This window comes from Rhamphochromis longiceps, linkage group LG12, assembly GCF_057381845.1.
Source record: "Rhamphochromis longiceps isolate RC_006_pf linkage group LG12, R_longiceps_female_GT1.1, whole genome shotgun sequence".
Lineage (NCBI taxonomy): Eukaryota > Metazoa > Chordata > Actinopteri > Cichliformes > Cichlidae > Rhamphochromis > Rhamphochromis longiceps.
In genome coordinates, this window is record NC_140568.1 from 26,913,785 (window position 1) to 26,941,536 (window position 27,752).

General features: G+C 40.4%; 3 protein-coding genes across 8 annotated transcripts in view; 2 read left to right on the forward strand and 1 right to left on the reverse strand.

Moving 5' to 3' along the window:
• On the forward strand, window positions 1-4,808 carry svopa (SV2 related protein a). Its single transcript, XM_085425486.1, has 16 exons — window positions 1-206; window positions 1,200-1,357; window positions 1,468-1,553; window positions 1,645-1,743; window positions 2,174-2,245; window positions 2,410-2,534; window positions 2,631-2,694; window positions 2,774-2,899; window positions 3,002-3,130; window positions 3,252-3,325; window positions 3,438-3,514; window positions 3,634-3,738; window positions 4,025-4,136; window positions 4,227-4,308; window positions 4,415-4,504; window positions 4,596-4,808. Exons 1-16 carry the CDS (start codon window positions 160-162, stop codon window positions 4,806-4,808), a joined length of 1,659 nt encoding a protein of 552 aa, XP_085281612.1. The 5' UTR covers window positions 1-159.
• Window positions 2,354-15,436, reverse strand: LOC146657426 (D-amino-acid oxidase-like). Of its 5 annotated transcripts, none has more exons than XR_014914057.1 (12): window positions 13,077-14,429; window positions 12,373-12,573; window positions 12,162-12,276; window positions 9,357-9,433; window positions 8,761-8,826; window positions 8,343-8,397; window positions 7,688-7,792; window positions 7,522-7,604; window positions 7,131-7,248; window positions 6,791-6,889; window positions 4,620-6,707; window positions 2,354-2,550 (listed from the first exon to the last, which is right to left on the reverse strand). XR_014914057.1 is itself a non-coding variant. In XM_085425488.1 (12 exons), the coding sequence occupies exons 3-12, from the start codon at window positions 12,564-12,566 to the stop codon at window positions 6,582-6,584; spliced, it is 1,038 nt and encodes a 345-aa protein (XP_085281614.1). In that variant the 5' UTR covers window positions 12,567-12,573; window positions 13,077-13,838; window positions 15,343-15,436; the 3' UTR covers window positions 4,341-6,581. The 5 variants fall into 5 exon arrangements, 4 of the variants coding, with proteins under 4 accessions (XP_085281616.1, XP_085281615.1, XP_085281614.1 ...); XM_085425488.1 differs by lacking the exon at window positions 2,354-2,550 and adding an exon at window positions 15,343-15,436 and having other exon boundaries at window positions 4,341-6,707; window positions 13,077-13,838; XM_085425490.1 differs by lacking the exon at window positions 2,354-2,550 and having other exon boundaries at window positions 4,339-6,707; window positions 12,373-12,568.
• ssh1a (slingshot protein phosphatase 1a) overlaps window positions 14,539-27,752 on the forward strand; it is a 19,969-nt gene continuing 6,755 nt past the window's right edge. The window contains exons 1-8 of one of the 2 annotated variants that reach the window (XM_085425484.1): window positions 14,539-14,669; window positions 16,629-16,666; window positions 23,704-23,804; window positions 25,840-25,904; window positions 26,413-26,534; window positions 26,918-26,986; window positions 27,164-27,229; window positions 27,507-27,701. In XM_085425484.1, coding sequence (XP_085281610.1) covers window positions 14,589-14,669; window positions 16,629-16,666; window positions 23,704-23,804; window positions 25,840-25,904; window positions 26,413-26,534; window positions 26,918-26,986; window positions 27,164-27,229; window positions 27,507-27,701 — 737 coding nt within the window. In that variant the 5' untranslated portion in view covers window positions 14,539-14,588. Of the gene's footprint in view, window positions 14,670-16,628; window positions 16,667-21,294; window positions 21,561-23,703; window positions 23,805-25,839; window positions 25,905-26,412; window positions 26,535-26,917; window positions 26,987-27,163; window positions 27,230-27,506; window positions 27,702-27,752 lie in introns of those variants that run through there. The other variant, XM_085425485.1, reaches the window with a different exon arrangement.

A 27,752-nucleotide genomic window follows, 5' to 3' on the forward strand; every position in this document is an offset into this window, starting at 1 on the left:
GAGCTCATGCCTTTCCGAGAGTCTCGCGCTGTGACTCGCGCAGGGCAGCCTCTCATTGGCTGTCGACGGACACCCGGAGCAGATCGCTCTCCTCGGTGCTGAAATCGCAGCCCGTCGTGACCATGTAAACGGCGATGATGCCAAACGGACCGTCGGCCAATGAACACCAAAATGGACGATGATCTGTTCCAGCTGAGACAGCTGCCGTGAGTACGGTGCAGTCTGCACACCAACGCCTTTTTCTGTGTGTTTTCTCCTCCCGGCTTTGCGTGATTGTCCGACGCATCGCCCTCTGACGGCTTCGCGTCGCCTTTGATTAGCTCCCTGGACCACAGATAGCCTGAAGCTGCTCAAAAGCACCGATCGTGCAGTTTTATTATCCACACATGTGTTCCCAGACAGAAGAGAAACAAAGAACAATAACACCGCGTCTTCTGTCTCCGCTACTGGAGGCATTTTGTTTACAGGCGTAGCATCTTCCTAAGAAACTATTTATTTACTGGAAGCAGATTGGCTGTGATTTCTCAGCTTAATAAGTTTTTTGGGGGGGTTAAACATGATTTTCTTTTTCTTTTTTTTTTTTTTACTATGTTTACTGCCATAAGACAATTTATCACAGCCCTGCTGCACATGCGTTAAGGCTGGCCCATGACAGTCTAGCTTAGCCTTAGTGAGAGATATTGAGATTGAAAGGGGAAATTATAGTCTTTACAGGGGAACACAGACCTCCCCGGAAATCTCACAAACTCATCTGTAATACTGATAGGCTACTTTCCACTGCAAGCAGGCTATGTTATGTAATTACAGTGATTAAGACGTCCCACTCTCCGTGTTCTTTTTTAGTCTTTCAGGCTGAGCAAACTATCAATTATCTGCATGTAGAAGAAGAGTATCCCTTCCATCCTTCACATGTGTATCTCTTAGCCTTTAAAAGCTTGTCTGGCAGTGAAGTGGAGTGTGCCAACCTGTCTGCTGGCCTGATATGGTTTCCCCATTGGAGAATAATATCACCCATACACAAAATCAAAGCCAGGAAAAGCTCATATCACCAAGGCAACAGCCTCTGACTCTCATTTGCACTCAGCATTGCTCTGACACCAGTCTTATGAAACTCCTGTGACCTGCCTTATTGCAGATAAGTTCATTCTCCTGAGCTTAGGATAAGATATACTCTATCCTCTTCTTTATGTTTTTTGTAGTGTTGTCCGCTTCCGTCGCACAGGTGAGAGCACACGCTCAGAGGAAGATGTTGAGAGCAGAGAGCAGGATGCAAGGACTGCAGAGCAGACTGATCTGGAGGCTGTGGCGCTCACTGAGGGAGCTCCAGTACCTCGAGAGTTTGCTAATCCGACTGATGGTACAGTATGGCATGGCTTCATTTCTCTCAGACAGCTGTTTTAAGGTCTTACATTTTCCTCCTGGGCTCAGACTCAAGTACAATCTTGCTGCACGCCCTCATTCTCTCAGACACATTCATGGTGGAAGATGCCGTAGAAGCCATAGGCTTTGGGACATTTCAGTGGAAACTCTCCATCCTCACTGGCCTATCCTGGGTGAGAACTGCTCTTTCATTTAAATAAGCACAATACAAAGTAATTATGACAACTGCATATGAATTCACTGAGTATCTTTGTGTGTTTTCAGATGGCTGATGCTATGGAGATGATGATCCTCAGCATCTTAGCTCCACAGCTCCACTGTGAATGGAGACTGCCCAGCCTGGAAGTGGCACTGCTTACATCGGTAATGTCTCTCTTATGTCTGTGAAAGTCCTCCTCTTGCAGTGCAATATGACCGTCCTGTCAGTTATTGATCGAGTTCCCAGGGATGATTTTGTGCTTGGATTAAAACGGAGCCAGCAAATGGCGAAGAAAAGAAGACCTGAGCACACTTCAGATATGTGCTGAATCTTTGCAACCTTAATGAATCTGAAAGTCTTATTTAGAGTCAGAGTGAAATACAGAATATCATTCAAACAAGGAAATTAAGGTTCACTTACTAAAGACACTAAACATTCACATTTTTGTGGCTCAACCAAAACCAAATACTACCGACAGTTTAAGAACAGTGTATAAGAGGATGTGCATGCTATGTCGGACAACTTTTGGCTGCAATCTGACTGGGACTTGATTTTTTTCTGTTTTTTTTTTTTCTTTCTTTCTTCTTGATACAGGCAGTGTTCATCGGGATGATGATCAGCTCTTCTCTTTGGGGGAACATATCTGACAAATACGGCAGAAAGACAGTAAGTTCTAATAGCATTCAGTCAGAGGTCCAAATGATTTACAGAGTTAGGGTTTCTTAGTACATACTAGACAACAGGAGTGAGCCGCTTCATTATGCCAGAGTGAGATTTTGCTTATTTATTTATTTAGCAGTGTATTATGTCTTGATTGTATACACATGCAGGGTCTGAAGCTGAGTGTTCTGTGGACGATGTTCTACGGCCTGATGAGTGCTTTTGCACCTATTTACGGCTGGATCCTTGTCCTCCGTGCACTGGTGGGCTTCGGCATTGGAGGGGCACCTCAGTCGTGAGTAACCCTTCATCTTGAAAAAACAAAGCAAAAAAACAATCAAATTGTAATGTATGGCGATTGGGTTCATAATAAAGTGCCTCTTTTTGTAAGGGTGACGCTGTATGCTGAGTTTCTGCCTATGAAGTCCAGAGCCACATGCATCTTGCTTATTGAGGTATGGAGTGCACAAATCTTATATCATTTCAGCACTTAAACCTTCTCAGCCCTAAAACCTGCATTTGCTGCTGTCGTAGATATTTTGGGCACTGGGCACTGTATTTGAGGTCCTCTTAGCGATCTTGGTGATGCCCACTCTGGGCTGGCGCTGGCTGCTCGGACTTTCTACCATTCCTCTCTTCATTTTTGCCATTCTGTGCTTTGTAAGTATGTTGGCAGTCTTGAGCTGCTCTACAATTTGAAGCATGATAGATTACAGCTTTATCAACCTAATTTTTCTTTTGTTTTTTGGTGGGTGGGAGCAGTGGCTGCCAGAGAGTGCTCGATACGACGTGCTGACAGGGAATCAGGAAAAGGCTCTGAACACACTGAAGCGGATTGCCACTGAGAACGGAGCACCCATGCCACTGGGAAAACTGATTGCTGCCAGACAGGTGCGGTGTGCATCTGCAAAAACTCTAAATGCTTTGTGTACATTAAGTACCCTCTATCATACTGCCATTTGTGTTCTGAGGGTTTTTTTTTATGGCTGTTTTTTTTATTTTTTTTTATTAGGAAGATCGTGGGAAGATTCGAGACTTATTTTCATCTCACTTCCGCTGGACCACAGTCCTGCTGTGGTTTATTTGGTAAATTAGCAATTGATAATGTCTTCCTCTTTCTCGAAAACCTTGCGTTTTCATTGTCCAGTGATTTACCTAAAGCAAATCAGCATGAATTGATCTGTGTCTGTTCATGCAGGTTTGCGAATGCTTTCTCTTACTATGGGCTGGTGCTGCTCACCACAGAGCTGTTTCAGGAGGGAGGCGCATGTGGAAGTGAGTCAGATGCTGAGGGCTTCACACACTTTATGGTGGTTATGTTTTTGCAAAAAGCATCACAGACAGTAGGCTGAGTGCTGGATTTGAAGCATCCTGTTTGGTGTAACTCCCTCTAGTGTCCAAAGGTAATAAGGAGGAGCTCCGATGCAGCTTAGAGTGTAAATACCTGAATTCTGACGACTACAAAGACCTGCTGTGGACTACGTTATCTGAATTCCCAGGTACACATCACCAAGCTCTCATAAATTTGTTGTTCAATATATTAAAAACTGTGCAAATTCTGCTCTAAATTATGCACAAATATGACCACCTGCTGGTTATTATGCATTAATATAAATGCCTCCTCTCTTCTTGCTTCAATTCTTGTTCTATTGTTGTTTTTTCATACACTCATGCAGGCACTCATTTTGGTGTCTCAATATGATTGGCTGCACCTGCATTTTTTTTTCTACTATGTGAGAGCATGCAGTTTGATTTTAGGGGTCTGAGTATGCTGATGTTGTACAGGACTGCTGGTGACGCTGTGGGCTATCGATCGATTGGGAAGGAGGAAGACCATGGCACTGTGTTTCTTCGTTTTCTCTATGTGTATTATTCCACTTTATGGCTGTGTTGGGAGGTAAAGGCACAACTGGCCATAATCAGGCTTTTAAATACTTTAAGAATTAGTAATGCTGTCCATTTACTGATACTGATTTATCCCCTGCAGAGCCTCCATGACAGTGTTGATATTCATCGCCAGAGCATTTATTGCAGGAGGGTTTCAGGCAGCCTATGTGTACACTCCAGAGGTAAGATATCTACACAGTGAGCAGTTTTGCTCCTACTGTGTAAAACACATTTGCAGGGCAGAATTAGAAAATTGGCAGCCTCCTATGTATTTCTGAAACTCTGCAGGTATACCCAACAGCGACCAGAGCTTTAGGATTGGGAACAAGCAGTGGAATGGCCAGGGTTGGTGCCCTAATAACTCCGTTTGTTGCCCAGGTAACACTTTGTTTTCCCATGACAACACTGCACAAAAATGTCAGAGTGTTAGTGTCACACATTGTGATTGTCCATGGGCTTCATCCTGCAGGTGATGCTGGAGTCCTCTGTGTACCTGGCTCTGTCAGTGTACTGCTGCTGTTGCCTCTTCGCGGCCATCGCCTCCTGCGCGCTGCCAATTGAGACGACAGGCCGCGGCTTGCAGGAGTCCAGCCACCGTGAGTGGGGACAGGAGATGATGGGTAGGGCCTCTTCCCACAGCGCTGGAGGAGTCCCTGACTCCAGCTCCGGCTCCCAGGGCTGAGGATGCATCAGCTGCAGTGCAGCTGAGAGGAGACCACAGTGAAGAAGAGAAGCAAGGAGAGGGAAGACAACAAAACCAGCTCTCTGTGTTCATCTTTGCCCCCCTTCAATGATCTTCAGTTTAGTCACCGCAGTGGCTGGGAGCCAGGCAACACAGTAGTTACATGTACATGTCATTGTACTTTTTTAGTCTTTTAAACACCATTGCTCTCACAAGTTTGCCACTGTATAACTGCACACAGGGTAATCAAGAAAGACCAAATGACCTACATGAGTGTGAGAGTGAATGGGGGAGGAAAATCGTAAAGAGAGAATTCTAATACTTCAACCAAAGTATTTTAATCAAGCTTTTCTAATCCAAGAGAAGCAAAAGGGATAGAGTAAGGTCAAACAACTATCTTCTTTTCAAAAAGCCTTAAAACTACCTATTTAGCTTGTGGTCGAGAGACCTACTCTTAAACCTATGAGAAAGCTGCTTCTGCTAACGTAGTGGGCGTAGATACATATGTAAGGAACAGCATTATCCTGTGCGCACAATTTGCCTGCTGAAATACACTAATCACACTTGTCTTTATTTTTTAAAACAGAGCATTGATAGATTGAAGGAAAATCCCACACAATCAAAACAACAGGGCATCTGAATGAAAAGGGTGTGGGGTTATTTAATAGTTTCAGCCGTGAGAGGTGAAAGGAAGTCACTAGCTTTCATACACCGAGCATCCTTTTGAACTCTTGTGTTGTATGTGTTGTTCTTGTGTCAGTATTAGTTCACATTTTAACACGGTAAAGACCCATGGAAAATGCAGGTAACATTGAAAATACCACCTCATCTCTTGATCATTATCAGGACAGATTCTTTATAGCAAGCTGAGGGATCTGTTGAAACCTTCACCAGAAGATATTAACATCAGTAAGATAATAACTTCTCATATTTACAGCACAAACATGCTCCATGGATCCTGTATTTACGTTAACATTAAAGTGTTTGATCATTTAAATCTGAGCAGTTTCTCAACATCCAAAGCTGACTGAGCCTAGTTAGCAAGGTTTACATAATTTAAAAATACAAAAACATTCACACATGTATGTGGTGTCATAATCTATAGACGTTGATGCATCTCGTGCCCTACTTCAGCAGACTTTGATGCTGCGTTTCCGAATGTCCACAACGGGATGTTGCGTTCTGTAAATAATGTATCAATACCTGGTTTAGTTGTTGTCTTTGCTTTTGTTTGTAACAGAGGTGACGAGGAGATGGACTGAGGGAAGTTTTGTTTAAAAAAATAATCTCTGTATTTATTTAACGAGTATAGGTCTGATGAGCTGTTACCTGCCAATGTTTGAGATGAAGAGCTGCATTACGTGTCTGTGTGCACAGATCCTTGTCAACGCACTGGATGTAAATGTGTATGATACTGTAGTAAATGATCTTTCAAAGACAAGTAACTGTCGTGTTTTTATTAATTAGTTAAATATTTTAAATTCATTGCAAATCTTGCATTTAGTGCACTAAAAAATTCACAAAAATATGTACAATTTATACATAAAAAGTGCTTCTCAAATGATCCAAATCTCAAATAGATTTCAGCACGATTGTCTTACATATGTGCCATTGTTTAATTAACAATGGTGGCCTTGTCCTTAACTTTGCAGGTGCATGAGACTGTTTGAAAATGATGTTTAATATTAAATTAGTGGAGGCTAGGAGCAATATATGCACTGATGCTGACATTTGAAAAAAAAAGAGCATCAATCGTTACTTCTGCACACCAATTCACAAGCGAGCTTTTGGACCTTTGCCTTTTTGTTCCACGATCTGACCAAAGAGCCTCGCCGCTTCCTCGGCACAGCCTCGGTGAATGGTGAGTCCGAAACCTCCGTGGCCATAGTTGTGTATCACCTGAATAATGCCACAGTATTTTAGACAATTAATAGCAGAAATATGTATTTACAGTTCCGCTACTTAGATCTTAGAAAGGATACCTCTATGGGGGTTTCACCAGACCATATGGCTTCCCTCTCCAGTCGGACTTTGCTGCGAACTGGCCTGAGGCCAGACCAGTCGTCGACTATCCTGGCATGCTGAGATTAGAGAACAAAGAGATGAAAGCTTTTCAGAACTGACAATAAATAAACAAATACATAATAATAAAGGTAACTCAGAAACTGAAAATTTGACACTCAGTTACATCTTTTTAGAATGAGGTCTAAATATATAAAATGAAAAATGTTAAAAACTTCAGCACCACAGAACACTTACTGTAAATAATTAATCACACTTGAATCATCATATCTTTTTATGGCCTTGCTGAAATCATCGTACCTTGAGACTAGGCTCAAGCTGACAAGCTTTTTCCCAGATTTCTTTATGGTCGACAGAGCTATTCTGTTCACTCCAGTTTCCCATCTGTAAAACGCCACCAAGCGTCACAAGACGACTTCTGCGGACACAAATGTTTTGCACACTGATAAAAACAGCTCTTGCTTTCTGTCTTCATTGTACTCCAACCCCAAATCAATACGAAAAAGTGCTGCAGCTGTTAACATAGCGACTGAACTACAGAGAGTAACTACTAGAGCTACTACATTTGAAAACTTTTTTTTAAGGTGAAATATATAAAATCCTCTAACTGCAAATGTAGTAATACTATAAGTCAACAGCTGTGTGGTTCTGCAGTTCAGTGCTTATCAGTGTGGCATGTTACTTGTACTACCCTGGAATGATATATGGTGAATTGTATGTTCCTTTGGTGAAATCGTGGGTAATAATCCAGTGCTTCAGCCAGGGAGCATCGACCTGAAACACAAACAAACACCAGTTCATTCCGTCATTCCTTTATTTCTTGTGCAGTACATACATACAGCCCTGTATATTCTCACCTTCAATATCTGGCCACGGCCTGGTTTCAGGTCTGGATCTGGCTGCAGTTGGCCTGACCACATCCCACTGCAGTTTATGATCACATCTGCTCCGGTTTCAGCCAGCTAAAAAAAGTCAAGGACGATAGGAGATAACAAACATGGTGACAGATAACTTTTGCTCAACTTGTCTGGAGGCTGTAAAACATTACAACATTCAGTAATAAATGTTAATATAGTACAGACTGGGCATAAGTCAGCAAAACACCATTAAAGACGACCAGCTGAAGTTCAAACCAGGCGTCATGATGAGTAAATAAAGTAACTTAAGTGACTTTGAACGTGTGGTGTGGTTGTTAATGGGAGACCAGCTGGTCTGAGTATTTCAGAAACTGCTGACCTACTGGGATTTTCCCACACTGCAGAAAATGTTCAGAAAAGGAGAAACTATGCAGTGAGCAGCTGTTTGGGTGAAAATGCCTGTGGTCAGAGGAGAGAGACCAGACAGCTACAAGAAATGATGTCAACATGAACCTAAATCTCTGAGCAATGTTTCCAGCACCTCGCTGAATCTATCCCATGACGAATTAAGTCAGATTAGAAGGTGTGCCTAATAAAGTGTCCGGTGAATGTATAAAGAACTTGCAAGCACAATACACTGAAAACTTTCACTAACCTCCTTGAAGGACTTTATTTTCCTGTGATAAAATTTCACTCCCCTTTTTCGCAACCTGCAAATAAAAACACTGTGCACTAGAAAACCTTTTATATTAAGGAGCATCGATGCTAAACACACAAGAACCTAATGAAGACTACATGTTTATTACTCTTATTACTAATACATAATAGGATGAAGTCTCAAGTATACGTTACTCAGTATTGTGGGATCATTTCAGTCCACCAGGTACAGCATATATATCGGACAACATTATAAAACTGTAAACACGATATGGTCTTATGTTAAAGGTAAAATATAAAAACAACGGATCTCAAACAATGTCAAATACTTTGGGAATTTAAAAGCTAACTCAGGAGGTTGGACTAAATAAATCAATACTGATACAACATGAGAAGTCAGTTAGGTGATCACTCACCACTCCATAAGCCAAGGTAAGTATGTTTTACCCTCTATCATGAGAGCAGTGTTGAACCACCCAAACCTGAACAAATGATAAGAAGCAAATGTTTCACTAAAACTGCTGGTTGTGCAACATTGTCCATTCAATCACAAAAAATACTGGTAACTTTTAGTGGGACGCTTGTAATACAGTGAAATTCACACATTTAGCATTTTTAAATTCATGTTTATCAAACTAAACATGATTTTATGTTATTTGAAACATGAGTCAACATCCTCAGTGTGACTTACAACCCTAACCCTGTTAGGGTTACAAATGCCAGATGTCGCAAAGAAAATACAACTTAAAACTCATATATTCAAACTTAAATGTAATTTTTCCTTTTTTTTTCTAAATTGGTCATACATTTAAATACACATTGCATTTTTTAATTTAAATTTTCTGGCAATTTTTTCATGGTTCAGAGTTTATGGGGTCAAGTAGTTTCTTTAATTAATTACCACACATTCAAAGTCAACTTGTTCACACTGTATGTAAACAGCTGACTATGTGGCTAACTATTTGTTTATTTGTGTCTTGTCTTTCATTGGCGTTTTTCAGAAAGAGCTTACTTGTATCCAGGAAAAATCTGCAGCTCTCGGTCTGTGAGCTGCCTGAAGCCAAGAACGCTGTCCTTAAACGAGGGATCCTGCAACCAAAAACAAGCCACAGGCAGTGAGAGGGCAATCTTATGGGTGTCACAGTCACCAAATCACATTATTACAGAGGATGTATCCACTGTGAAACTCTGAGTCTCTTGTGGCCAAACACTGATATTTTGTTTGGGTTTTTATCTTCAATAAAGAGATCTTCAACAGAGAAAGTAACTTAAGTGCATCTTGAAAACTCGCTTGTCTTTACCATGTTATATCTGGGCTGCTAATGCATGGGCTGTCTTGGTGATATCGAGTCAGCTGACTCTTCACTCTGGTTATGACTCAAACGCATGTCTGTGTCACACATTCCTCTCAGTGCTATTACATTATGAAAGTCATCCTGTGAACTACTTAGTAATAGCTCAATGCATACAAACTCCCTAAAGATTAGGAATCGAGTTGAAAGAAACATTTTTTTGTTGTCAGATTTCTCAGTACACACTCTCATAGAAGTTAATATGTTAATAAGTGTTTCTGGGTTAGATGGGGTTTCATCAGCTCCTGGTTATTTACTAACTTCCTCAGCCACATTTGCTACAACTGAGGATAACCACTTTTTTTTATGAAATGCCAAATTAACGCTGGGAATAAGCCCTGCCAACTAAACAGAGTTGCTCTATCGTGTATATTATTAATATTTGACATCTTGCATAGATTGCAGTGAAACTTTATGGTACAATATTGGTTTCCGTTTTCCTAATATGGAACAATATAGGACACTGTGGTAACAGTGAAGGATCACCATCAGTACCAGTACAGGCAGTTTTGTGGTTGACGTAATTACCCGGTTTCCTAAATAACACAGAATTAGCCTGATTGTACTTTGGGATTATTTGGCTGCTCTAATGAGATACGAGCCATTTCCATTCATGACAAATAGGCTTTTGATGTAGGCATGACTACAACTAAAAGAAATGTATGTTACTTCATGTTGCAAGAGAAAGCTCAATGAAATGCTTTCTGCTGCTAAGAGCAGATTTATTGTAACACATGAAATTCACAAAAGAATTTCCAGAGTGCACTGAACCCGAAACTGGACATATACTTGAGTTTTGCATCACTATTGTAACTCTGCATTGTGCCAACTTGGATTGGTTCTGCAACTTTCTATTTCTGTTTTGCTAAGCTTTTAGCATAGCAAGTTAAGGGTTAAGATAAAATAAGAATATGAAAAAATAAGTGTTTGAAAGTCTTCCAGTTTCATCGCTTGACCTGTGAACTTTTAACCGGCACTAAACTAATGTGACACAACAGAAAAAAAAAAAAGAGCCCACTGCATGATCTTATTTGCAAACATGCAGAAATCACTCAACAATGTCAGTGCCGGCTAATATACAGTTGTGTTCTCAAGGTTACATCCACTCATCATGGCCATGGATGTACATCAATGTTAATGATGTCTTTGAACTGTTGTTTTCTGGAGTGGAATGATTGTACAGCATGTTTAATGACTTAAACATGCACAAGTTTGAATTCATTTAGGATTTTCTTTAATTCACACAGCATCAAAACTATACATATAGTCTCATATATATACACATTAGCCCCCACTGATTTTTGGTTAAATGTAAGTGGCACCTCACCAGATGTTTTTGGTAGCCATCAACAAGCTTGTTTAAATTGGCTGGTTTTTGTAATGTTAGTCTGCTTTATTCATTCCAAAAAACATTTTTCATGTGTGTTTGTGTTTGGGATCATCGTCCTGTTGTAACACCCACATGTGTCCAAGATTCAACCACCTAGCTGTTGATTCAAGGTGAAGTTAAAGTTAATGTATGTAAATATTTGAGTCTGTATGTTTAGTTTTGACTGTGTGCAGAGAACATCTAAAATAAATCCAAACTTGAGCACCCAATTTTGGTTTTTTAAAGTCATTAAAGATGCTTTACAATCATTCCGCACTAAAAAGGGAACAGTTGAAAGAAATCATTAAACACCCAAATGCAAGCTTTCTTGTAATTTCTGTATTTTGTGTTTCTTTTTATCATCTGCTAATGTGGATCTCTGCAACTAACTGTTTTTTACCCAATTTAAACTTTTGGTAAAGCTGTGGTATGACAAGAATCTGATGAGTGTAAGTAAACTTCTGACCACATAAGTCCATCTCCGTCCGTGACTGTCAGACCACTCGAGCAGACAGCTGAATATTTCCATATTCCATATTTTCAGAACTGCAGTGTGACAGGGTCCTTACTACATACCGGAGGAGTTTACGCGTGCATTCCTGAATGTTTTGTACGTACTATGGGATGTCATCCACTTTGTTACAAGAGTTCAGAATTTGCATATTTGTGCTTTCTTGTATTTCTAGAATAATTATACAGCTTCCACAGTCTTAATCATGTGCAAAGCAATTTTCCTGCAAGTTTTTCCTCATTATTTGCTAGAAATGTCTGTGGCGTTAGTACACAGAATCCCAATTAACCCTGATTCTGAGTGTAAAAACAACCCTTAGTGGGGCCTCTCTCTTTAGTTTCCAACCAGTGCATTCAACAATCATTTATGTGGCTGAACAAAGCTCTACTTCAGAGCAACTGGACTTTGTTTAGTGTAGATATTGCCCCGAAATGCAATAAATTTGTGAATGAGTTGCTTGATGTTGCACTTTAACCAAATATACACACACCTATGTTCTTGGCTGTAAAAGGTTTCCTAATAATAATAAATCTTATCTTTGAGATAAAAAAAAGTGTAGTTCCAAAAAAAAGAAGCAGTACTCACTGGTGCGGGTTCACTGCAAAGGTTGTAGCCAGACTCAAGGAATATTCCCATTTTTATGGACTCAGGTGACTTGAGAAAGCTGAGCAAGTAGTCAAATGTCTCTTTATTCCATTTTCTAAATGTCAAGGACACATATGGGAATAATGTAGCAATAGTAATGTTTGTAGATAAAAACTAAAATCTAAAGGAAAGTTAAATAAAACACACTCACGTCTCCTGAACGTTGCCCTTATCATACAGATAAGGCTGCCAGAAGCCGGCTGCTCCATCACTAGTGGTCAGTGGAGTGAACTTGTCTGCATACACCTCGATGGTCAGCGGACTGACAATAGCGTGATAGTGCTCATAGATGCTCTGAGCTGTTGACAGGCCAATCACTCCTGCCCCAATCACTGCCACCCGCATGTCTGCACTAACATGAGACACAGTGAGACTCACTAACCCATGAAGGAATCAAACATAAACATTAACCAGCAGATTGACTAAGACTGGATTCAATATTAACATTAAAACGATTTTCTTCTTCTTCTTGTCTATTTGCTCATCGTTGAGAATAAGTTATATGTTAATGAAATATTTAAATAAAATGTAAAATATTTCAACATTTTAAGTCATGTGCGTATGCAGTATCTATAACAGAAATTACAATAAAGACCTTAAACAACCTATCTCCACTGATTAAACCTGCTGCATAACTGAGGGGTGAGGCACAGCTGTGCAGAACTTGTGCTTCCACATGGTTATTATTAAGAGTACAGTATTACGTAACACTGAGATCTGGTGAAACAAAGAATCCATCTGAGAAGCAACAACTTAGTTACTGAAACTTGAGTAAAAGCAGCATGGTTAGAGGGATCAGACGCACGTGCTGTCAGCATAGTCCACTTTATAGATTACAAATAAGTTTCGCCTTACCTTCACTCTGGTTTTCCACCGCTTTTGGCAGAGTTAAAAAGCAAAAGTGTTTCAGCTCCTACTTCTAACTGGTCCGCCTCTCTCTTGCAAGCAAGGCGGAGATTGCAGGCACGTAGAGCGCAAGACGCGTTCACGGTGTATAGTTTAAACCGCAATCAACCTACTGAGAAAATGTTCTGTCGATCTCGCCTGATAATTAAAAGGACTGCAACGATGGAAGTCACAGTGTTGTCCAAAACTCTTGACCCTTACACAGAAATACAGCATATAAGACAAAAACGTAGTTTGTACAGTTCCTACGAATCTGAAAGTCAGTATTTGCTATCACCACTTTTATTCTTCAACACAGTCGGAACTGTCTTGGTCAGTTTTCTTGTCATTTCTTTAACTAATCTTCAGGAATAGTACTCCAGGCTTTTTGAAGGACATTCAAAGCTCTTCTTTGGATGTTGGCTGCCTTTTGTTGTGTTCTCTGTTTACATGATCTCACACTGCTTCAATAATGTTGAGGTCCGAGCTCCTGGGAGGCCAATCCATGACTGGTAGTGTTTTCTATCCCGGTCTCTTTTTACTGCATTGGCAGTGTGTTTGGGATCATTGTCATTTCATTTCAAAAACTTTAATGTGCTGAATTAAAATCAGAGATTTCGTTAATAATGAAGAAATGTTTAAAAAAAATGGGCAGATTCTGTGGCAAGTTCTGTCCTGTTCTGCATATCCATCAGTATCAGAATAATCCACCGACAGTCAGAAATACATTACCTGGTGTAAAGCAAAAAGGATACGTTAATAATCAGCAATAAAAATAAAATTGCCATTCCTGTCTCATGAAGCCACACCTCAACACAGATTGACGGGGACACACACACACGCAGAAGCAACACTTTAAGTATATTCAGATATGCCATTATATTGATTCATTATTATAAAAGCAGTCAGAACAGCAATAACAACAATAATAATAATAATGAAATTGTTATTGTACTTTGGGTCGCATTTTGCACATTATTATGAGTCAAGTCACGCCTACTTCTGAACAAAATAGTAAAAACATATTTCAGACATTGCTTATTTTTCGTATATCTGTAAAGCTTTTTGAATATTTCTTTCTTTCGCGATTTTTACATTTTGTTCCTACCCACGAGTGTGGTTTTACATAGCCTTGTTTGTGTTTTCGATCCTGTTGTAAATAGCCTGTTATGTAAACCTGAATTGCCTCGTTTAAAGGTCGCATACAAACAGGCTGCTGTACATGTCAGTTGCCGTGATGTCACTGTTATTCATAGGTTTAGCAGTTATATTATGACTACATAATTACAAAAGAAGTGTCGCCGGGATGTATTGAAGGCATAACTTCCTTCACCGGGGGCCCTGCCTGAAAGGATAACTCGGCTCGGTTCCCTCCAATCATCAGTCTCTCTGTCAGCTGTATGTATCGTTAGCCCAGCAGCTAGCTGCAGCTCACCAGGCCAGAGCGGCCGGCCGGTGCATCATCATCCTCAGCTCCCAGCCATGGCGTTGGTTACTCTGCAGCGGTCCCCGACCCCGAGCGCCGCTTCCACCGCCAGCACAGCAACTACGACCGCGGGGGAGGTGAGTTTGGTGCCGAGTGAAGCAAAGCTTCAATGCTCCGTTGTGGTGGTGTCAGAGTGAGGATGAGGGAGATGCTGCCAGAGGAAGGCCTGCTGATTGAGACTGAATTAGCTAGTTAGTTATGCTAGGCTGTTAGCCCATGGTAGCTAGCAAACGTTTTCGTTACAGAGAGTTGTAGCTGACTATCGCTTATTCCAATTAGTCTGTGAAATCTTTTTTTGTTATTTAATAATATTAAAGAAACGCCACACCTGTTTAATTGGCCAGGTGTCCATTTTAAAGAGCTAACGTTCGCTTAGTTTGACAAGTGCCTCATAAATGATAAGAGCTGTGGCTAACATTAACGTTAGCTGTTTATGATGTGAGTGGCTGACATTAAAAATTAACGTTTTTCTTAAATATATCAAGCACACAGCACTGTCAGGGAGCTTAATGCACTGCTGCTATATTTGCACTAATTTACTGACTCTAAAGCTGTGTGGATGTTTTGACTCGGCGGACTTGACCATAAAATACCTATTACAGAAATCAAATTGGAAACAGTTACACACAGATTATCGCTATTCTAATTTCCATCGTGCTGTGTCGTTGGTCGTGCGATTAAGCATGGGAAAATACCATATTCCTGGCAAACAGACACATACGACGACAACTGAAATTGTTAATACTTAACTGTAACAGTAGATAGTCACGGTTTGAGTTTTCTGCATACTTTCACTGAGAAGAAGTAATGGTTTAAGCCATTCAAAATAAGTTCCCTTTGCTATTTAAGTAGTTATTCGTTACCAGATGGGGGCGCTAACTACCAGCTATAGGCAGAGAAGCTTACCTTGTGCTGCTCTCTGCCTGTAACAGAAACTAGAATTACTATCTATAGCTGGCTTTATTTACAACCAGAAGTGTGTGAGCTGTGTTAGGTAAGGATAGGCTGAAATACTTCTTATTTCTACCTTATTTTGTACTCATAAATATGATGACACGTTATTTAGTGCAAGTAGATTGTCTCCTTTTTCTAAAGGGGATTTTTTTTTGGTCCTGCCCTGTATGTCATTGTTGCCTGACGGCTGTTTAGGTGTGACAGATAAAGCTGGCAGAAATCTGCTGCAGCTATGATGTCATCTGCTCATGAGGGGTGGGTGGGGTGGAGGAGGACTACTGTAGGAAGGGGAGGAAGGAGAACTGAGGTAAACAGGGAGGCAGGAGATACTGGTATGAAGGCACGAGGCAGCTAATGTGTGAGGTTATTTTCATGCTTATGCACAATAATAAAGACACTCAGCTCGCTGTGCATTACTTTGTGGAAGCCCGTGCAAAATGATTTCCTTCCGTCCTCCCTACGAATGGTACTCCTCATTTTTATTTTTCCTTTTAGCTGAATGTTTGTTACATTCAGCATCAACTGAGTCCCATTGCCTTTAATGCACCTTCACTGTGACAAGAAAAATCGTCTTTGGAACAACATCTTTCAAAATATTGATGAACTTTAGAGTCTTATCTACTCTTACCTTGTAAGCTTCTCTTGGTGGTGTGGCTGCCTTTAAAATGAAGGTAAAACATGTACCTTGACTACCCTGGCATTTACTTCAGAGTCATGTTTTCAATCAAACTCTACCCTAGCATCCCTACAATCCTGCTGTGGTGAGCTATTGTTGATACGGTTAAGAATAGGTGTTTGAAGTTGTACAGCTTTCTTACAGATCATTTGATCACATGAGTAGCTGTAGTGGTGGTAACCCTAGAAAGTATGCTTTATATCAAAATTTAGTATCTCTGTATGTTCATCTTCCAAAGTGTAGATGCTGAATGTATAGCACCTCTATTGCTGCTTGATTTTTTGCATACATTTATCAGAGTTTGTGCTTAGTAAAATACAGACAAGACTATAGTTCTGCTATAGCAGTAACAGTGCAGTTGAAATGATTTCAGTATGGTATAAATCTTTTCTGTTATCTGTTGCAGGATTTTGGGAGTGAAGATGAACGGCGAGTAAATCTGAGGTAAGTTTACTTCAAATTTAGCTTAAGCTTTCTGTGATATGGTACCACACAGGTGTTATCAACTGACTGTCTGCATCTGCCTTTGAGTCATTTAGTAAAACCTGGAATATTGGCAAACAAGGCGCTATCGGTGAATGAGCACACCTGATTGTCAGGGTCATAAAAAGCGTGTGGGTGTGTGTCTGATTAAAGTCTACAGTTCTTAAAAGCCAACTGTAAAAAAACAAAAACCCAAACAAAAAAAACATGCTGTTCCTAGTAGTCTATCATGTAATATGTTGACAATTATGTCTGTTTATTTATCAGCACTTAGACCGATCAACGTGTTCTTGGACTGCGCGCCAATATCTGAGTCACTTGGCGTTCCCACAGCTTTTCTTTTTTGCTGTTTAACAGACTGTGTGTGTGTGTGTGTGTGTGTGGCATAGATTGGGGGAAAAAAAAAAAAACTTAACATTTAGGATTTGATCTTTTTACTTATTAAAAACACACAATATCAGCATTTTTTTTAAAAGTATTTGACTGCAAGCAAATTATTAAGCAGTGTTTAATGAGTGTAGATAAAAGAAAAAAAATGCTTACTGACTCTCTAGTCTGTTCGGATGGATGTGTCAGGTACACTCAGTAGCCACTTTGTTAGTTGCCAGTACCAGGTTGGAGAACTGTCTTAATTCTACGTGGCACAGATTCAGCAAGGTGCTGAAAACATTCCTCAGAGACTTTGGTCCACGCTGGTATCATCACACAGTTGATGATGATTTGTTGGCACAGTCATGACGTGAATTTCCTGTTCCACCACATCTCAAAGGTGCTCAGTTGGATTAAGATCTAGTGACACTGTAAGCCATTTGAGCACGGTGAACTCATTGTCATTTTAAAGAAACCAGTTTGAGACTTTTTGAGCTTCATGACATGGTGTGTTATTCTGATGTAAGCAGCCATCAGAAGATGGGAACAGTGTGGTCACAAAGGGATGGACATGGTCAGCATCCATACTCAGGTAGGCTGTGGCATTTAAACAATGCTCAGTGGACTAAGGAGACCAAAGTGCTTAAAGATTGCACTACCAAAATTGAGGTCTAATTTTGGTGAGCCTGTAGATTCAGTTTCCTGTTCTTAGCTGCCAGAAATGGCATCTGGTGTAGTCGTCTGCTGCTGTTGCTTATCTGCTTCAACGTTCAACGTGTTGTGCATTTGGAGATGTTCTTCTACATACTTTGGTTGCAGCAAGCGCTTTTTTTTAGTTGCTCTTCTTTTCTGTTGTATCAAAGCAGACTCTCCATTCTACTCTGGCATAAACAAGGAATTTTTGCTCAGACAGCTGTCGCTCACTGGTAAACCCTAAAGATGGCTGCGTGGGAAAATCCCAGTAGATCAGCAGTTTCTGAAATACTCTGACCAGCCTGCTTTCTTTCCATTTTGATGCTCAGTTTAAACTTTTACAGGTCATAGTAACTATGTCAGGTGTATCTAATAATGCATCATATATATTATGTGTTTATATTATGTAGGAATATGAGAAATCTGACATGACTATAATGTACAGCAGCCATAATTGTTGTAATCTGTTCTTTTCAGTCTGAAGTGGGTTTCCCTTTGTGTTCCTGATCTTATAACAAGAACAAGAGTGCATTTTTAGAACAGTCAATGATTTCAAGAAACCACTTGGCTCTAGTAACTTGTTTTGAGCATTCAAATTTGTGAATACTCCCAAGCTGAATATGTTTGGTTTGTTATCTTTGGATAAGGGATTAATGCATTACAAGTTCTATGACTCAGCTGTGTTCAGTAATGAACTCAGTTTTCTTCCAAAAGTTTCTTCTGAGTCCCTGGGGCAGCTTGAGAGAGAGAAAGAGGTGTATTTTTTCAAAATAGAGTAATTGTCCCTTTATCGTGTGTTATTTTATTCTTTTTGTAACATTAATGCAAATGCACTGTTTTAGGCTCTTTGAGTTTATGTTGATGTAGATGTGTAAATATTTTTGACAGAGAAAACATGAAGCAATTTTTAAAAAAAGTTTTCTTCCAATAACTGTGCAAGATGTGAAGGTTTAAAACATTAAATGCAATGACTGTAACCGCTGTATTTTGAAAAATGAACTCTGCCAAACTGAATACAAAGCACAGGCAGACTTTTTATTTCACAACAAATCAATACAATAACTTTTGTAACAGCTTAGTCCCATGTACAAAATAAACTTGTCAAGACGGTGAAACAGAGAAAGCCGGTCTTTGTGTGTCACTAATATTGACAGATTTCTCTTTTCTCCTGTTGAAAGTTCTTTGTTCTCATAAACTTGATTCCCTGATTTCTTATTATTCACTTTGGATGATGTGTGCACATTCATCATTTTAAGAGCTTCGTTTCTTTTGGAGTTATGCAATCTTCTGTGCTGTGTCCCCAAGCAATGCATGTGTGAGGGAATGATCTATGTGTGATGCGAGTGCTGGCATGCCTCAAGATTTCTTTCATTTTTTGAGGAGTCTGTAAGATAACATTCTGTGGTTAAAATGCCAGTAAATTCATGTTTATAGTAAGGTGTAATAAGTTGTCTTTTACTTGACAGGCACTGCTTATCTTCTGTGGTAGATATGTAGTTGCATCTGTTAATTGACAGCTGTGCATCTGCCAACTGGGAGTATTTGTGCTCGCTGTTCCTGGCCCACCTCGATAATGATGACGAATTGGAGGGGTTGATTTGGGCCAACATAAACATCATGCAGGTGTCTATGGCGCTAAACCAAGGAATGATTTCATTTTACCACCTTGTACACAGCAGAGGTGGGCAAGACACAGAATCGGACAAAAATGTGTGTTAATGTGTGCGTTAGAGAAAGACAGCACAGCACAGATAGTGAGATGAAGGACTGGTAGATGAGGTTGTCCACAGGCACTATTATACTTGTACTTTTATTGTCCAGAAAGTAAATACTTTTACTCTTTTTTTTTTTTTTTTTTTTTTTTTTGGCAGAACAAACTACAGTAGAATCACCAGATCCGGGTCTATTTTTCTCTGTAACACGATGACGTTATTTGTTTCCTGTTCAGGTCCTTCAAAACTCCACAGATACTTGAGGTCTGTTCCTCCATGTCTGGCCCCTCCCTCTCTTTACTGCTTTCAGTGGTGTCAGTGAGAAAAATGCCAGCATTATGCAACTGACAGCCCCGAGAGGAGGCTTTTTTCCCCTTATTGTGCTGCTGTGTGCAAAACACTCTAAGACCGTGGATAAACCCGCCTGGTTACAGCCTCTGTGTAGCCTCTTTGTGAGTGCTCAGTCTAGTCCAGAGTACCTTTCTAACATAGCAGCTCACCTGGTGACTCAGAGCAGTGCTTTAGCAGACATCTGGTCCTGCTTGGCCCCATTCAGGTCCACCTGGACACTTTTACAGGAACAGCCTACACCTTAATTAAATGACATGCCTTTATTCCTACCTGTTGCTTCTAAAGCTTGACCTTAAATGCAGAATAAGTTCCTATGTTCAGGTCTACGCTTCTGTTTCCTGCACCTGGCACATCAAGCTGTTTAGGGTTTCACCTGGACTGCCACAGAGCAGTTTGTAGAGTACAGCACCTGCTAGTAACCACGGGTGTTACAGACGATGTCCCATTGTTGAGGAGAAAAGGAGGGCTATCTTGTTATCCGTGTCGCAGAGCTATTGTTAGTGTCTGTTAGCCAATCTTCTCAGATTAACACAGTAGTGCCGCTTCATTGTAAATGTGTGGGGGGTTAAATGCTTGGTGAGAAAGAGAAAGTGCAAAGGAAAGTTATAGCCTAGGCTACCATGTGGCTGCACGTTTCACCAATTGTTGTGAACTATAATGGCCTCATTGTATTTAATTTCAGTTCCATATTTTCCTTCTTTACCTGCATTTAAAAGCAATAGTCCTTGCTGACATATTAGACATAGAAGATATGCTTGTTTTCACCTCTTGTAATCTCCAACAATATAACACAATGTTGTTTGTTTGTGGTTCATGTGAATGAGTGAGAACCAGCACTGGCCACTTTAAGGAAAGAGCCAAGATAATCCCTCCCTTATAAGCCTGCGTATAATGAGATTTAGGAGTTTTGGGACGTTGCCAGTTCTTACTGTCCTATCCAGCCATGCTTGGCCCGTGTGTCAAGCAGCCTGGAGGAACTACCTTGGATTCTGTTGACCTATAATGTGGCATGGAGACATCCCATTAGGGAGTTTCAAGCCAAAATTCCTCAGTCTGCTTTTTTGTCTTTCAAGTGGTTTTGCTTTTCCCCTGCTTTTCCGTCGTTTTGCAGACATGTTTTTAGCAACACAACATCCTGGAGATAAATGTTCTGCATTAGCTAAGGAAGAAACCACCTCTCTTTAACTTTGTCATTCTCAGCTGACACAGATTTCATACTGGAGATCTGCACTTTGAGTGATACTGGAATATCTTAATCGTAACAGAGCTCAGTGTAACACTGCAAAAGTGTGTGATAGAGACAGGACAGACTGGGAGACGAGGGAGACTGGCTGTGTGAGCCTGAGGCAACGGGTGGAGGCTGCACTATGTCCCTGCAGGAAGAAGGCTGACTTGCACAAAGAGACGCTCACATGAGGGAGGAGGAGGAGGTGAAACGGAGGGAGTGGCATCTGAACAGGCGGCACTTCTCTACTGAGCAGCGCAGATGAGTACAGGCTGTCAGTCAGTCTGTCACTCAAGAGTGCTGTAGCCACCATTCTTCTCTTGCTTTGCTCCTTCGCTGTTTCTGGAGGCTGACCAAGAGGGGTTACCTCGTGCAGGAGACGCGTGTGTCTGGTTCGGGTTAACAGGATGTATCTGGTTGTAGAAGCCATTGAGGAGGCCATGATGAAGATGCTACCTTATTTTGTGAAGAATGCAGTGTTGACCCAGAGTGAGATAAACCGCATGTAAGTTAAGTTTAACTTCTAAATGGGATTTAAACAGCTAAGAATGAAATCCTTCACTGATATGATAGTGGTTAGATTTTTAAACAACTTGGTATATTCTAACTTTTAATAAAATCTGTCAGTATAAGTTGTTGAAGATTGGCTGGATTCTATTCTAACAGATGCCATGGTGTCTTTTCAGGTCAACAGACTAAGTTGGTTTTAGGACTTTTCCTGCTGATATGAGATAATGAACATCAGTTAAAAGGAGTTATGCGATTCCAAAATCTTGGATTCACCATCATTCTGTTAGTAGCTGTGCTCTTGTGACTTTTTCACTGTGATCTTTTCACTATGATGTAAATAAGGTATGGGTACAGCACTCCACATTCTAGCTGAATCATTTTGGCTATCTGGCGAGCTTTTCTTTCATAGTCATTTGTTGTTTTTGTTTTGCTTTGATACCAGATGTATTTTTAGCCATAGTGTTTGTGGAGAAGCTGATAGCAGGGTGCTGCAGGGTAAGAGACAGTAGGTTCAATTAGGATGTCTGAGTGTGATCGTGAAGCTGCGGGACAGCTCTTGATTTTACACGAGGACAAGTTTCACAGATTCTCAAATTTCACCAGAGTGCACTTTTGGTTTTTGGTTTTTTTGCTAGAAGTTATCTAGTATCACAGGTTAAGATCAGTGAACTTACAGTTGGATTACAACTTAGAAAATTAAGGCAGCATGGATTTTGTGCAAATTGCTGAGCAATAATGGGGCTGTTGCTCTGCTCTTGCTCTTGGTATTGCCACTTTTGGCACATATAGTCGTTCCCTGACAGTAGACCTTCCTGACAGCGTAATAAATCCCAAGCAGAGAACACAGTGAAACAAAAATCCTCCAAAGTGAGACAAAAAGCTCTTGTTGAGAGGTGTCCGCCCCCATACTTTGTCACTGAAACTTTTTTGCTGTGCTGCTGGGGGCGGCCGGAGTTTATTGTGAGGTGTACAAAACGAAATCCTTTGTTCCCACAAAATCATCTGTTTTGAGCCAGGCTTGCTCTTGTGTATGTGGGTTGTGAAAGTATGATCAGAGAGGGCTGTTTGGGAGAGGAATTCCAGAGCTGGATATAAAAATGTGCAGTAGTTGATTTAATTCAGATGAGGACATTTATGATAATAATTCATATTTGAGTTTTTCCTCTGAGGCAACCTTAGGAGCCACTGCAGTAATCGGCAGTTTCCCCTGGAAGTGTGATTTCATCTCAATTCTTTTCATTAAACTTCTGCAAACTTGAGAAGCAAAATATTTTTTCTTTTCTTTCATAATCATAAACTGATGCCAGTGTTGCTTTCTAAGCTCACACAACTTGAAAACCGTGATTTCCTGACGACCGTATTTGCAGGCAGGCACTTCTTTAGTACATGTTAGGATTTTGTTTTTTCAAAGATGTCCTGGTTTGCCAGAGTGCACACACAGAATACGTGATGCGTGTGTTCCACGCAGCTGCCAGGTACTGTAGATTTATGAATGCGTTGACATTGTTTTTCAGTGAAATGGAATGATTGAATTCAGCCCGGAGGAAACACCTCACTTATTTATTTATTTTTGCGCCTTCATACTTGTGTCGTCTGTTGACACGTCTTAAGCCTAACCTGAAAAACTCATGGATTTTTACAAGCAGGTGTGACGTAGTAATTGCTGCTTTTCGGTCTTTGTGGAGGTTAAGCGCCGCAAACAGCTGCAGTTTGGTCAGTTATTTGGGCCTGTGCTGCATTATACCAAGACAGTGGAGTCCTGACAGGTCAAATCTGAGTGCAGCAGAAAAAAGACAGATAAGCATTCAGGATCAAAGCTTGATTCATGGCGGCTGCAGACCTGACGTCTGGGCCTGTAACATGGCAGCTGGGCTTTTCCACTCAGCTGTTGAGGTAATTCGCCCTCAGCAGACAACCAGGATTTATTGTCATCTCATTGGATGTTTCCAACTGAACAGAAGCATCCTGTTTTAAAAAAAAAAAAAAAAAAAAAAAAAATTCATTTGTCTCGTGTCCCACTGTTTGGTTGAGTTTTCCAAAGAGCAACCTGAGCTGTTGCTCTGCTGAGTTGTAGTTTACACACAGTGTGTCTTTTCTAAAGATGTGTAACCCCTGACTTTCCTCTCATTTGTTTGCAGCCTGAGTGAGAGCTTCTTCATGGTGAAGGGTGCTGCTCTCTTTCTGCAGCAGGGAAGCAGTCACCAGGGCCAGAAAGCACATCCTCATCACAAACATGCAGGTGAGACACTACAATACCCACGTCATTCACCCAAACTGAACTCATGAGCTTGTGAATCTCTTCATTAGACTTCTCATCCAGGTTAGCTGGTAAACTTCCTAACACTGCAGCAGATGTTTGCGGCTGAGGTGTGGAGAATGGAGGCTGCCTCGTTGATAAGCATGTTCCAGACGTGTAGCTTAGGCAGATTAGTGCTTAAATCCAGCGTATGTTAGCACTGTGGACAAAACTTCTGCTGACGATTAAAGGAGGGCCTTATCATTTGAACTACTTTGCTTGTGTTAACTTTACCTAGTAACTATAAACAGTTGTACTCAGATTTCCCTTTTGTGACTTTGTTTGGTAGTTTTTCATCATTTTAGCTCAAGCAAGATAAACAAAATTATTCAAGTTTAATTTTTTATGTGAAACCGAGTTTGTGGTTCTTTGTGTAAATTAATGCCACAATACCATTATATTGCAATAGAATACTGGAATTTGGATATTGTAGAAATAGAACCATTATGCAAATTGTTTTAAGTCTCTCATTTATGGTTACACTCCTGTGAGGCCTGTTTGAACTTAAACTAGTGATTTATCTGTAATTGATTTTCTATTGATTAAAGTCAGAGGTTTCGTTACAAGTTGAACTGAACTTGCATGTATCTTTAATCACTTTTGAAAGACACAATTATAGCTTTAAAGACATAAGGCTTACGAGTCAGTCCAATGACATTATGGGTCTTTAACACTAGCCAACAGTTGAAGCACTGCCAAGTCACTTGGCAAGTGCTGGCTGCGGCTGGCAGCTTGGTCTATGCTGCCAGCCACTTTGTCAGGTAACCCACATATTTGAAGGTCCTACTTTGTCCTCAAACACATTTTACTATGGAAATACTTGTGTAATTTCCCAGTAACTCTGGCCTTTAAGAAACGAAAAGTGCAGAACAGTGAGAGGGATTCATGCAAAACGTGCATGAGAAGAACAACTGCTCTGTGGGAATAAAATATTTTGGTCTCATCAACCAGTTTTGTGGAAATAACCATGACATTAAAAATACAATGCTCTGCAATCTGGGAGTCAATATTTATGTGGCTGTGACGTGTTTGACTTTACATATGAGTGAGCTGTTTGGTTGTTGTTAACTTCTCTCCAGGCTCAGTGGTTTAAGTGAAGACTTTAAGTTGAACTAGTTTAAACGAGACTAACAAAACAATGCATTTATGTGTTGAGTATGACTGGTAACTTGCAGCTGTTAGTGTTAGGAACTCACTTGACTTTGATCCACAGCATGTGAATAGTTTTCTGAGGATTTATTTCTAACAGCTATGAAGAAGGAACCCAAAGCATAAACAGGGTCTGTCAAATAAATTCAGAGTAATGTTTTAGTACTGAAAGCAATAACTTGGTGGAGGAGCTTTAGAATACCTTCAATATAGTGTTGATCCTCCTCTTTTTTTTATTTGTAGGTTTTAAATATAATGTATATAGTTTAAGCCTGGCCCAAAAATCAGAGCAGAGAAATGACATGACACTGCCAGAAAGAGTCTTTTACCTTGTCTCATGCCAGTATCTGTAAGTTAAACCAGTCAGGATGTCAGTTTGTTTCTCCTGACCTGTTGTGACATATTTCAAAATAGCTGGCTCTCTATCAACTGCTGGTCCATCTTCACGCCCTGTTTTATTATCCAGCTCCACTGACATGTCTTGGCAGATAGATCACTCAGTGATATAAAAGGAGCCAAGACAAGTTCTTGAGTTGTTGTGGTTAGATAAATTTGTGCATGCAATTTCATTGTCAGTTCACGTTTTGTCAGCTGATAAGAATCACTGAGCAGGTGATCTGTTCGTTTTTCCAGGAGCAGGTATTAGTTTTGGCCTTGATGTTCAACACTAGGGAGCAGCCTAATTTCACTTACCTTCAGTATCCTGCAGCAGTGCATTTAATAAGCCACTGTGCTTGCTTTTTATTCTCCTTAATTCTCCTTATTGTTTTCAAACTACAAATGTGTGTATGCTGATGAAAATTTATAATAACTGTCACCACCTCAACAGGTGACTTACCTCAACACCTGCAGGTGATGATAAACATTCTTCGATCAGAGGACAGAATCAAACTGGTAAGAGACAGCTTAAATCTGTTCATACATCTAGATGGAAATATGCACACACACACACACACACACACACACACACACACACACACACAGTGAGACCAGTGACTAACAAACCCTCCAGAATGCATTTTATTGTGTAATCAGATGCTTATTTGCTCACTGTAATTATTAGCTCACAAGGGCAGGTTTGAACATACTCAGGAGAGCATTACAACATGTTTCCATAGCATAGGGGTGTATGTGTTACCCACTTTATGTTTACCACTTATGTGCCCGCACACATCCTGAGCACTCAGCTACCCTGTTGCATCAAGCGTGCGACACTTTGTTGGACAGAAAAGCAGTTTACCAGAATTTTCTTGCTTCTCCTGTGCATTAGCTTTTCTGCCTGTGTGAAGGCAGTTAACACAATGTTTACATTTTAATTATTATATAAATACTTAAATTAGTGTTTTGAAATTTTATAACCTGGATGAAACACTTTGAATTCCACTGTTTGTGTCTTGTGCAGGCGGTACGGCTGGAGAGTGCATGGTCAGATCGTGTGCGGTACATGGTGGTGGTGTACACCAGTGGGCGACAAGACACAGAGGAGAACATCCTTCTGGGAATCGACTTCACCAACAAAGACTGGTAAAATATGTAGAGTTTAATATTCTTAAAGGCTAAGCTCCATTAAAGATTTGATATTTTTATTGACTTTGTGTTTATTCTGAACAAGACAGATGAAATACTTTATACAATATGTACTTGTGAATGTAGATAGCACTCACCTGCACCACTCTGACTGAAGCTTAAAATATGTCCTTGTTTCTAGCCACACACAAGCTCAAACCTTTGTACCTTAAAACAGTTGACATTTAAATGTTACCATTTCTCTGTTGGAGGTATGGAGTTACCTGTGAAGCTAGTAGTTTTAAACAAAATACAAATTTCTTGTAACAACTGAATTAAAAGTCCATGTAAACATTGTTCTTTCATTCCCCCTTTTTGCCTTTTTTATTCTACTTTTCCAGTAAAAGCTGCTCGATAGGCATGGTGCTACCTCTGTGGAGCGATACAAAGATCCACTTGGATGGAGATGGGTGAGTTTGTTTTTTTTCGTTTGTTTTTTTAAATTCTTTCTTTATGACCCTTGTTTTAAGGACAGAGGCCACAGCTGGAGCATTATCGTGCTGCCTTTTTTTTTTTTTTTTTTTTTGCATCCATCCCTGACACTTTAGATGAACACATAGTAACCATCTGTTTTATTTGCTCCTCAGGGGTTTTACTGTGAACACGGCAGGTCGGACTCATGTCTTCAAACCCGTGTCAGTGCAGGCTATGTGGTGAGTAATGATCAACCCCCGGAGTCACAGTGGCTGGCTGCTACAGTTGACTTTCACACAACAATAAATCCCCTAATAGACAGACTCTGCTGCAATGGTGCAGGCTGAGGCAGTGCTCAATATGCCACCTACTGGCATAAAGACATATGTGCACAAAAGTGCACAAGGCCAAACTGTAAACAACACAATCATGTGATTTTATTTTATTATTATTTTTTTCATCATTAAAGAGAATCAAACTATCAATTCTTTATTTTCCTATTCAACAACCATCTAGGTCAGCCCTGCAGGTTCTGCACAAAGCATGCGAGGTTTCACGCAGGTATAACTATTTCCCTGGAGGAATGGCTCTCACCTGGATGGGCTACTATGAGAGCTGCATTGCTTCAGACCAGAGCTGCATCAACGAGTGGAACGCCATGAAGGACTTGGAGACCACACGACCAGACTCACCCACCATGTTTGTCGACAAGTCAGTAAACACGGTCCAACTTAAATTTTGTTGAAATGGGTTCAGATTCTT